At 42.9% G+C, this 12,515-nt stretch overlaps 1 protein-coding gene across 1 annotated transcript in view; it reads right to left on the bottom strand.

The window, feature by feature from the left end:
- Positions 1–851: 851 nt before the first annotated feature.
- LOC112467454 (sortilin-related receptor-like) overlaps positions 852–12,515 on the bottom strand; it is a 13,923-nt gene continuing 2,259 nt past the window's right edge. The window contains exons 2-10 of the mRNA XM_025036088.1: positions 10,886–11,164; positions 10,608–10,769; positions 10,200–10,484; positions 9,842–10,110; positions 5,326–9,611; positions 4,965–5,221; positions 4,304–4,781; positions 4,008–4,214; positions 852–3,903 (exon numbers count right to left, since the gene is read on the bottom strand). Coding sequence (XP_024891856.1) covers positions 3,842–3,903; positions 4,008–4,214; positions 4,304–4,781; positions 4,965–5,221; positions 5,326–9,611; positions 9,842–10,110; positions 10,200–10,484; positions 10,608–10,769; positions 10,886–11,164 — 6,285 coding nt within the window. The 3' untranslated portion in view covers positions 852–3,841. The remainder of the gene's footprint in view (positions 3,904–4,007; positions 4,215–4,303; positions 4,782–4,964; positions 5,222–5,325; positions 9,612–9,841; positions 10,111–10,199; positions 10,485–10,607; positions 10,770–10,885; positions 11,165–12,515) is intronic.

Here is a 12,515-nt window from a genome sequence, read left to right as displayed (position 1 = left end):
TTAGGCAATTACCTCAAAATATCATATCCTTTTACACACATAATTTTAAATGACAAAATATTTATATATAAATAACTTTATATACATATACACATGGTTAATTCAGGACTGCAGTTACACCGTAATATAATCGCTGATGAATGTAATCAGGCGTTGAAGATGCGGCCGCATTTGCATAACAAGAAGAATTACGTACGAGAACGACGAGAATTAAAGTGCGAAGAGGATGGTGTTAAATTTCCGGTTGCGTGCCGTTTGCTTAATGAGGTAACGGGTCACAAACTTCCAAATTGCCTTTTAAAAATGGTAACGGAAGTCTCTCACCTCCCTCGGACGAGATGGGCTTGTCACGAATAAACGAAACTATTATTTTTGCCGTTCTACTTTTGGACGTTTGAGACATGGCCCGGAACATCCGCTACATTATACCAGAATTCGTGAGTTTGACAGGATAATGAATGTGCTACTTTTTTAAATATGTGCACTATCTATAATCTATATAAAAAACATTAAATTAGATCATTATTGGATAACCAAAAATTTGCAAATTTCTAACAAAATTAAAGTAGATTTTTCCATAACCAAAATGTTGAGCGTCAATGGTTTTCATAGTTAAAAAATTAAATGTTAAATGTTCTGATAAGAAATTAAAACTAGAAAGCTTTTCGTGAAATAAGCGGCAAAATAAGTTTTAACAAAATAATAGGAAAACTAAGTAGCAAAATTAAAAATCATATTGACAAGAATTATTAGTAAAAAAAAGTAAGTTAATGAATAATATAATGTGCATGTCATCAAGTATATAAAAAATGCGAAGGTATCAAAGCAATTTATAAATAAAAACGAGAACATTTAAATGACAAATATTCTGTGACTTAAGTTTATTTATTTACACGTAAATATATTATATATGTATATATATTATATATCACTGTCTCTTGTCGCGTTATAACTTTTTTGACATTTACATGTAAATCAGCTATATATATTCTCTTCTATTCTCATCGCTCTCGCTAAAGCGGCCCATGAACAATATTATTACATAATATTTCCATATTATATAATAATATTGTTTATTTGATATAAATGATATCAATGATATATTAATTATATCAATTATGTCGATATCATATGATGTCAATTATATCACTGTTATTGATACAATAAAATTGCATCAATATTTGATTGATTACGTATAAAAGCCGCGTAACACAGATTTAAAAACATGGACATTTTTATTAGTATTTTCTTCTCCAACATTTGACGACGTGTAGCAAAAAAAAGGGAAGAAGTAAACCGTTGGTGGGCCGAGAGCGTAATCGCGTCAAGTACCAACAGGGGAAACCTTTCCTTTATAATTAATTCAACTCGTTCGGGAGGTCACTATTATGTCGTAGCTGATACAAAGGAAACGTACCAAACCTCATTAATACTGTTAGCTTTTCAACGATCCGCCGTCGTTTCGCGCGTATACCCTGCATCACTTTATTTTTCTGTCGTCAAAAAGAGCGAGATTTTCAGAAATATCAGTATGCTATGCAACAGGATGTAAATGTGTGAATTACAATCTTGTTATCACAATTTAGATTAATTCACAATTTCACAATGGCATAGAAATGCCGGCCGTTCAATCTGTTTAACGCGTTCGTCGACTCGGCATATTGACTCGAACAAAATGATCCGCTCAAAAATACATGAGTTTTTTTAGAAACTCGTAGCACATCACACATTTCTTTTTTATTTGAGAGAAGAGAAGAGAGAAAAAAGACAATTAATTAAAAATACAATCAATCTTACATCTAGACTCTTTGCAATAAAACTGCTCTCGTTTGTGTATATGTATGTCATATACGCAGCAAAAGATCCTGTGAAATCGATGGTTTCTTTTCGTCGTCGCGGCGCGTATGCATATAGAGAATCTTAGACTATTCCGACATAAAAATATAACTGATCGCGGGATTCAACCATTAATGTCTTTTACGGATAATCCAACGGATTAAGCGGTGAAAGATCACACGCTTAAATATTTAAACATTATTTACATTTACAACAATCTGAAAGTTACGACGCATTCACTACCATTTTATTCGCACTGAGAACACCCGACGGTCGTTTCTTTTTTTTATTTTCTCATCGGCATCTTGTTGGTAAACCTCTCCTAATCTTAACTAAAAACGTTCGATCTTGGTGAGAATAATCTATGATTTTTTTAAATGTAAGATTAAAAAAAAAAGTAATCTACTTAATCGTACAAAGCACACAATTATTTGACGAATTACTTTTTTTATGTGTACCTAAAGATAAAAAAAAAACGTACTTAGCATTGTGTTCAAATCGCAATAATTGTAACACACTTTTTACGAGGGTCAGATCACCCTTTCGCGAGATCGAAACTCGCTTATAAAGACTTCTTTCAATCCCGCATCGCGGTCGATATATAATTCTAATCGGGACGATCATAAAAAGTTGCTCGAGACGATTATTCAAGCCGAAGAACTCGAATGAAACGTCATAGGAATCTATTCTATGAACAGACGAGATTGATATACCTCTTGAATGCGGCATTAGAAGAAAGTGTTACTTTGGTCATGCACTTGCTATATGGAAAAAACTTATGGCCTCTGTGGGGTGTTTATTAAAACAGCTTTTACCAAAAAGTTCGTGTCCCGAGTGCCGGTAACTCACTTTCGCATCAACAAATCTGAATACGAACTAAAAAAGTTTCTTCACACATACAGTTCATATAAATATAATATTAAAAATGCAAATGTGTGTCACCTCGAAAGTCTCAATCAATCCATCCATAAAAAATATTTACTATATACAAACTGCCGTCGATTTCAACGATTGGCGTTTATCCTTTCACTATACGGTAATCATATTTCCAACCTACAGCCGTCCTGGACTTGTTTACACTCGAATTTGAGGTGCAATGGCCTTTCCAACTTCACGGCAGGTAGTTACTTCGAGCACTCGTCATGTACGTGTATACCATATTTCTACAAACGTACTTAATGAACGACGCGAAAAGCTCTCGTGTAAGCGCTCTAAGCAGCCTGTTTATCGATCAATAGTTGTTAACTGCAACAGCACAAGTACGGTCACAGTTAAGTATTCAGTCTTGAGACGCTTTCATAAAAGCTTTTCCTTCCATTATAAAGCTTGATTTATATTCAAAATTATTATATTAATAGTTAGGTATAGGCACTTTATGCTTTTGAACACCTATGGTTTATGCCAAGAAAAAATATGCCTGATTATGCCTTCATTATGCGCGATTATGTGATTTCGACCTTTCACGTAATATGTAACAGCCCATGACGACTGTGAAATTGTATGAAAAATGAGAAATATAGAAATTGGGCTAGACCTGTATGTAAGACCGTGGTTACAAACATCCGTCGCCCTCAACCGTTCCCCTCTTCCTCCACGATACTTTCGAGATTCTCCAATCGAGAAACTTTTAGGCTGGCTTCCAACCCAGCTCCTGCGGCGACAGAGCGGAGAAAGTGTACAATTTTGAAAAGTGTACGTCGTTTTTCCCCAAATCCGAGTGTTTTAAGTGCAAAAACGGACTTTTTTCGATAATTACGCGAGAACCGCATTATGCTGCGCGGAGGTCTCATTATGTGTTATTATGCGACTGAAATCTGTCAGTACGAAGTGCGTACTATGCGTAACTAATATCAAAATTAGAGCTTAAGAACAATTTTTGACATTATGCTATTATGATCAAAAGCATAAAATGCCTATCTCCATTAATAGTGTCTTGGCACATCGTCTTTCCTAGTACGTAAATATTCTGTTTATACACATATATATATGTATATATATATAGTATTCATGCAATTACGAGCGGTTCGTCATCTGAGAAGCCTCGAATTACCGGACTGTCTTCTTCTTCTGTAAAAGAAAAAGAGAAGAAAGAGTCGTTAGTTTATTTTCATATTGTTTCATTCTTACCCCCCACGTTTTTCCCCACTTTTCAAATGCAAAGTAGCACTGACCTAAACCATCTGTCGTGCCTGGGAAAGTGGCTTGTCCCCGTCTCGTATCGTAGTGGCTATTGGCAAACTGCGTAAAGCTGTTAGATAGCCTCCTATGTCGAACAATGAAATATGCGAGCGCAGCACCGAGCGCTATAACGATCAAACAGATCGGTATAGCGAGAGATAATATGCTCGACGTATTCATTATCACCGGAAGCTGCGATCCTGCGTTAAATAGAAGAAAGAAGAGATTATTATTATTAAAGCACGGCAGGGGCTCCTCACGTCGAAAAGAAATGTTAAAGACATCACACCTGATATCTGCGTGCTCCAAGTTTCGCTCAATGGACTTTGGTAGCCTTCGTTCGTGACCAAACGCGCGGCGAAGGTGTAAATCGTATCCGTTTTGGCATCCTTGTAACGGTAAGGCGGATCTTTGGCCTGCAAGACTTTGGCGGTCGATTCGTTTATTGTTCTCGATCCCTCGGCCACCAAAATTTCATAGTACAGATTGGCATCCTTCCGGATGTTCTCCGGCAAATCCGGTTCTTGCCAATAAATCAAATATTCCGTATTATCGTGTAAGACGGTGAGCTGATGAGGCGGCTTGATTGGCGGCGCTACGTAGATAAACGGTTGCGTGGGTATGGCATTTTCGACATCTGTGGCTATTGTAATACTGTACTTTCCGCCGTACTTGATGGAATTGAACGTATGCTTCATAATGGTTTCGTTAGTCGGTGACAATGTCACAGTTATCTGCTTGTTGAGAATCATTTCCGTAACGGAAATCTGTAATCGGAAAAAAGATACGAGATCGATGAATATTCTCGCTAAAAATACATGTATTTTCAAATTTTTATCAATAAGAGAAAAGAAAAATTTTTGAGAAATTTCTCGTAAGTATAAATCTTTCTCAAAATCTCTCGCAATGTTATTTCCCCAGAGAAATGTTTCGTGGCATTATTGACTTACCGTGTAACTGATCGGTTCGTCAATCGTCGGACAACTCGCGCTCCATGAGACGATTATGCTATCGTTTTTATCCGGCGACGACGTTACTCGCAATCTCTTCGGAGGTGCACGTTTGTTGAAGTGCGTCGTGACCGTAATCGGTTGATTTAAAGGTCCCGCTCCGTAATCCCCAATAACGCCAACGGCAAAGACGTACGATTCACACGCTTCCAGATCCTTGATTGTAGCCGTGAGATTAGTGGTGATGAGTTTATAAGCTAAAAAACGGAAACAAACGATATTAAACGATATACAAACACATCGATTATCCTACCCAAGATATAATCCTAGCGTGAAGAAAATGCAAATGACTTTTAAATACCTTTAAAGAACTCCAACATGTTGGTAGCGTAGTGAATAGCGTATTGCCACTTGATCTTCCTGTTGCTCTTCGGTGGGTCCCAAGTAAGCTTGACGGTCGTTCTCTGGGACTTGACCAATTGCGCGTCGAAGTCAATTACCGTCGGCAGCACGGTGCCGTTCGTCGTGGCGGTCACCATGGCGATCCTACCGATGTACTTCTTCTTCATCGCGCCGACCTCGAAGGTGTATTTGGTACCCGGCGCCAATTTCTTAACCTCCATCAGATTGTCCATGGTCGAGACGGTTTGCAGAGCCGGATACGCTGGCGGTGCTCTGGGAGTGATGTGATACCCGTCCACGTCCTTCAGCTTCTTCCACGTCAAAGTGACCGAGTGATTCGTCGTGGCCACCACACGGAGATCTTCGATGTCTTCGATGTTGGCCGAGCCGTCGAACATCAGCGTGACAACCTTCGACGAGGCAGATTGATATTGCCGGTTCTTCGCCACGATCCAGAAGGAATAATTCTTGCCCGCTTCGAAGCCCACGCGGTCGATGACCGCGGAGGTCATCTTCTGCCAATTGAACTCCATCGGCGGTATCGGCGGCGTCATAAAGCCCTGATATCCGATAATGAGACCGTTGGGACGTATGGGCGGTGTCCAGGCGAGCTCCACACGGCTGCCGTTCTTCTGCGTGACGTTCACGGACCACGGCTCGGACGGCACACCCTCGCCGGTCATCACCACCAGATACTTCGCCGGTGGGAATACGGTGGCCTGGCCCTTCACCTTCACGTAGACCGTCAGATTGTACTTAGTGTACGGTTCGAGTTTGTTGAACGGGTATTCCGTGTCCTCGATCCACTCGCTGGCGTTGGTCCACTTGGCCCCTGGTACCGCCCGCGCGATAGACGGCAAAAACTCGAACGTCACGTTCGACGGTATAGGCATCCACCAGAAGAGGAAGAAACTCGAATCGTTGACAGAGCGCTCATCCACGCCCATCACTAGCACCTGATACACGCGCGAGCCGTTCTTCTCGCAATTACTCTCGTCGAAGCCGTCTAGACAATCGTGTTTGCCGTCGCAGTAGGCCGCCAGCGGGAAGCAGCGGGTCTCGTCGCATGGGAAAAGGCCAACGTAGCAGGACGGCGTGGCAGGTGGGTTCACCTCGTGATCCGTGTGGCAACCAAGCTCGTCGCTGCCGTCCGGACACTCCTCGATGCCGTTGCAGATGCTCGAGAGCGGTACGCACGAGCCGTCTTGACGGCACATGAATTGATCGTTCTCGCGGCACGCGTGCGTCTGCTCGCAGTGTTGCTCGTCCTCGCCCGACGGACAGTCGTTGGAGCCGTCGCACACCCACGCGTTCTCAATGCAATCGCCGTTGTAGCACTGGAACTGATGCTCGCGACAGTTGCGCGGCTGTTGCGTCGTGTGAATCGGAGGCGTAGGATCTAGGCCGCCGTCCACGCCGCCGCCGCAGCCTATCTCGTCGGAATCGTCGCCGCAGTCGTCCACGCTGTCGCACTTCCACCAGTAGGGCACGCATTTCTTGTTGTTGCACATGAACATCCAGTCGTTGCAGGAGTTCATCGATATAGACGGGCTTATCGGTGGTGCGATAGTGGTGATGGTGCAATTTATCTCGTCGGAGCCGTCGACGCAGTCCTTGTCACCGTCGCATGCCCATGATTTATATATGCACCGATGTCCGTTCTCCTTAGTGTTGTTGCATGTAAACTGCCACGACTCGCACACCATGTTGTTGCAGTCCTTCTCGTCGGCGCCGTCCTCGCAGTCTGGCTCGCCGTCGCACTTCCAAGAGGTCGGTATGCACGAGTGATCCGCCTTGCAGACCATCTCGTCGGAGCGACACGTATTCGGTTGAACGTTCTTGGTGCAATTCTGCTCGTCCGAGCCGTCGCGGCAGTCGTCCTCGCCGTCGCAGCGCCAACGATGAGATATACAGCGGCCGTTGTGGCACTTGAACTGCGTCTCGGTGCAATTGGTGTACGTGCAATTCACCTCATCCTTGCCGTCCTTGCAGTCACGATCCAGATCGCACACCCAGTATTTAGGTATGCATTTGTTATCGTCGCATTCGAAGTTATTCGGGCTGCACGTGGCGCGGTTGCAATGCACCTCGTCTGAGTTGTCGCCGCAGTCGTTGTCGCCGTCGCACTTCCAGAATTCGGGGATGCACACGTGGTTGTTGCAGGCAAACTGGTTGGACGAGCAGGTGCTGGCGACGCGCGGGCACGTCGAGTTGGTGTACGGCTTGACACCGTTCGGGCAGAAACACTTGCCGTCCGTCATCACCATACCGTCCGGGCAGAGACAAACGTAGCTGTTGTGCGGCGCGCCCAGGCAGATGTGCGAGCACGTGTTGTTCTTCGCGCACTCGTTCTTGCCGATCTGCACGCTGTGCGCGAAGATCTTGAGATCCATCAGACCCGCGATCTGGAAACCGACTACCGTGTTGATTCCGACCCCGTGATCCTTGTTGGCGATGAATATCATCGACTGCTTCCAATCGTCCCAATACACGTTGTCCTTGAACACAGCGACCGCGAATGGATGCGAGACACGCGCGTCGTTAGCGATGATCTTCTTGAACCTTTTACCATCGAAGTCGGAGGAAGCTATGTAATCCGCTCGAGCGTCCACCCAGTAGATACGTTCGGCGATATGATCGATCGTTATTCCGTTCGGCCATTCGACATTGGGCTTAGTGAACAATCGTTTAACGTCCGTGCCGTCCAAGTTGGCTCGGGAGACCGAGGCATTGCCCGGTGCCCAATCGGTCCAGAACATATAGCCGTTCATAGGATGAACCGCGATACCTCGGGGCTTTTGCAGATTGTTCGGCCCTAATATCGTCCTGCGCATTCTGCCCATAGCAGGTACATCCGTTCGGATTATCTGTATCCTCATCTTAACACCGTCCACAAAATAGAGCACATTAGACACCCAATCGAAGGCCATTCCCTCGACGGAACTCAGATCGGTCTCAACGAGAATCTCGGGATAGCTAGCGCCATCCTTCAGACACTGTCTACCGATTGTGTCGTTTACAATATCTGCCCAGTACAGACAGTTATTTTTCATATCGAATTCGATTGCAATGACATTCTTTAGATCGTGCACAGGTAACGTCTCCATTTTATTCTCCACCAAGTCGATTCGCGTAATGTGTTCTCGTTGGGCGACCAATAAGAATTCCGGCTTCTCGTCCATCGGACATGGGATCTCGTCGGGCTCAAAGTTCCTCGCGAGGCCGTCGGTACAGTCATCATCGGATATCTTCACGTAACCCTTTGTGCGATTATAGAACGCACCGGGCTGACACGTGATCGGCACGGCGTAAGGATCGTGATCGGCGACGCTGGATTTATTGCGAATGCAGTGATAGGGATTCCCGACGCGCATGAAACCGTAATCGCACTGATAATCGTTCGCGTCGCACTGACAGGTTTCCAGTCTCACTGCCCGATCGTAGTTTACGCCCTGGTAGCAATTGGAGCGCGGCGCGCGTCTCTGATACGTTTCCTTACGTCCTAACACGCAAGCCATGACCGGTTGGTCGGTGCTCGACGGAGACCAAAACTTGTAGTCATCCTCCGTGCATTCCCTCTCGAACACATTTCGTAGATCGACCTTGATGATAAGCCATTGATGCTGCCCGCTGTCCGATCCGAACATGGTGAACACCGTGGTGTTTTCTCCAGGCTCCGTCATGAGGCCGTAGACACGTAACATTTTCTCGTTGAACTCGTATGTCTCCCACGTCTCGCCCTCGTCTGTCGAGTACGAGATATCTCTGGTCTCCCCGCGCGATTTGAAATACTTAACCGCCACTAGTAAACCTCCGTGATCGCCCATGTTGAAGAAGTAATAATCCTTCAGTACTTGTTTCCACGTAAGACCGGCGTCTCTAGACACGTAAAGCGCAGGATGACCCTTCAAGCTAGATCCGATCACACCGGTGGCCATTATTATTCCGGGCGCCGATTTCGAGCTCATGATAGTGACGGATCTTGTCACCGGATATAATTGACTGAATCTCTGACTCAAATGTAACGAGCAGTCTTTTGTGCAGTGAATGTAAAAGCCTTCGTGATTCGTCGATGGTGCCTTAATACTGTTCCAACTAACGCCATGATCGAAAGTGATTAATGACTCCAAGTGTTCCGGCCCGATCGAGCTTGATTTCGGGTTACCTTTGACCCGCGACGCTATGTATATACCTCGAAGACCTTCGACCTTATACAGATCCGTGAATGCCTCGTCAGCCACGTCACTACGCAAATAATACAAGGGCGTATAAATACACGGATAAGTCAAGAAAATTTAAAGAGAAAATTAACGAGGAGCTCTCTTATAATCTTATTATCTAAAACTTATAATCTTATTTTCACTATAATCTTATAATCTTATTTTCACGAGTTTCACAGCTTTCATAGTAATAAGTTCGCAAAACTTGTAATTTTATTTTTATAAAATGATTATCCGTTATATTTTGTAACTTACTTCAACCAACTGTCCTTCCAAGTACTGTTGGGGAAAAATGTGAGGATGCTCTCCAGAGACAATGTAAATATAGCTTTCTCGTGGTCTATAACTTGCGACACGTAAAGATTGATCATAGTGTCGCTGTGCGACACAGCGATGAAGACTCGATTGTACGACACGTCTACAATATGATAATCTTTGCAATCCAATTCCGTGTTAAAATGCGCTGGGACAAACGTTTGATTCTTATAGGAGACGTACAGATCCAGATGCTCCGACGTTCCATTCTGTTAAAAAGAATTCAAGCAACGTTCAATGAAAACAAGTAAATTCTAAATCTTATGAGAGATTTTACATATAGCATCGTAACATTTACCTTCGAATTTTTCATAGTGGCGAACATGTAGTCACCTCTGATCTGGAAATTCTCAATGTTTTGAATAACCACGATAAATTCCTTTCGTATAGACATTCTAACTCGCAACGCATTGTTCGCTCTTTGATACCAGGGCAAATTTCGCAGATCCAGCTTCAAAACCGTATTTAGTCCAGTAGGCTCCATGCGTTCAACCAATAGAACGCGATCCGAAGACCAAAAGAAAGCCTTTACGAATTGGTGAATCGGTACCCAGGATGTTCCACGATCGGTCGACAGCCACAACTGAAATTGATGTATTCCAAAGTCAGAAAGAATAATTTTCGACACCATCTTATATTCTTTAAAATAAAATAGAAACGGTATCTATAAATTCAGAATTTAAATAATTGCTAAATAATATTATACCTTCCGCGCTGAATCAACTTTGTCCAGTGCGATGAGCACCCGTGGGTCTAATTCGTAAAACGAGACTTCGCTCGGATGAAACGGCACCGTGACCCTCTGGATTGTTAGACCGTTATTATATGTTATAAAGATTAAACTATTCTGACTGTCCACGAAGACGCACTGCAAAAGAAGAAAAGTCTCGAGAAACGCTCTTTGAACAGCAGAATTGGAAATATGCCCAGGAAATATACGAGCCATTTATTTCGTAGGAAACGCTTTTGTAAAGCGGAACTCACGTGTTGGTAGTACTTAGGATGATTGGTGAATTTGTCCACAACCGCATAATGAGCATTGGGGTCGGACGAAACCCTGAACAGTTCAGTCTTATTCTCGAACGTGTCGCCATAATCGTAACTGATGTACACAGCGCTAGGATGAGTCGGGGAGGAGAATTTACCACCTCCTTGGTAGCGTACCACGGGCGTGCTATCCCTCGCTAGACATATTATTACGTTGGAGCCCTCCCCGACCCAATGTACCATCAATTGCTGATGCGAATCATTTAAAGCATTGACCTGTAACGACGAAGAAACAACATTTTTATCGAAAGGCGTCAAATACCCAGAGACAAACTTATATAACGTAAAAATAAAATAATATTTATCCTACATGAAGTCGCACGAGCCGGCATGACGAATAATGATCGGAGATAAGAGATAACAGATAAGGGGTTCTGATAAAATAAAATTTAAAAAAACAGAGAGAATATATAGGAAAAAAAATAAACACGCAAAACAATCTCCGCAGCCAGTCGGATGTGAGCCGAGATTTATTAGCGGTTGGACACGAGATGCACGTGCGTGTAACTCGACATCTTCAATAAGTGTAATTGTAGACGGATAGATATATAGCGGGAGATGAATCATTGGGTATAACCATTCGCGGAAAAAATCTTGCTATCTCAATCAGCTCACATCCTGTCGGTGGCCGATATCACGTTGCTTTGTTCAATATTCAATGTCACGCGAAATGTCGTGCAAATTCTGAAATGAAAAGAATTAAGCAGCGAATATATAATTCAAGACGCCGTTGCGTGTAATCCAGAAATGCAAATTGAATGGACAAAAAAATTACAGACTCAGCTTTAAAAATCGCACGCGGGGAAAAATATTCCAGGATTTGAAGGTCGATCGTAGTAACGTCAAAAGTGAAAGTTAAGAGCTGTCCGGTTCCTTCTTTTTTTCGTGCAATTAAGGTAGACGAACGACGGCACAAGGATGAAGCGTATCGCGTTCGAATGAAAAGCTATATAATTATATTAATCGAGAAGTTGTATCTGATAAAATATAAACCGCTCGTAATATACAATGAGCTTGCAGAAACAAGATAGTTAATTCTAATTACGTCATGGTACAATTAACTATTGATTAAAATATGCTTATTGCTTATGAATAAGTCGGAGATGAGATGGTGAACGTTAAATAAGAGATAATAAATCTAGCGTGCAAACGATAAGTTCGGAATAATGAAAATATGGGAAACGAAGAAGCGATAGATAATATTGTGATTGTTCGAATAAATCGGAGAGAGTTAACGTTAAAATAAGAGATAATAAATATAACGTGCACGATGAATTCGGAATAAAAATAAGTAAAACGAAGAAACGTAGATAATATGTGATTGTTGCTAACTGATTATGCTTATCGAATAAATCGAAGGTGAGAGAGCAAAAACGTTAAAATAAGAGATAATAAATATAACGTGTACAATAAACTCGGAATAATAAAAATAAAGGAAACGGAAATAAGAAACATAGATAAATAGAAACAATAACTTCCTCCGCCAGTGATTAACCTTCCTATACCCGCGCATTGGTCTGTCAGACCGACGATATACGTTTGCCTTGTTTTTTTTTAAATGGAAAAC

This window comes from Temnothorax curvispinosus, unplaced genomic scaffold (genome assembly GCF_003070985.1).
Source record: "Temnothorax curvispinosus isolate PA1 unplaced genomic scaffold, ASM307098v1 QBEX01017370.1, whole genome shotgun sequence".
Lineage (NCBI taxonomy): Eukaryota > Metazoa > Arthropoda > Insecta > Hymenoptera > Formicidae > Temnothorax > Temnothorax curvispinosus.
Note: the sequence above shows the minus strand (reverse complement) of the source record. Positions and strands in the feature narration are given on the sequence as shown.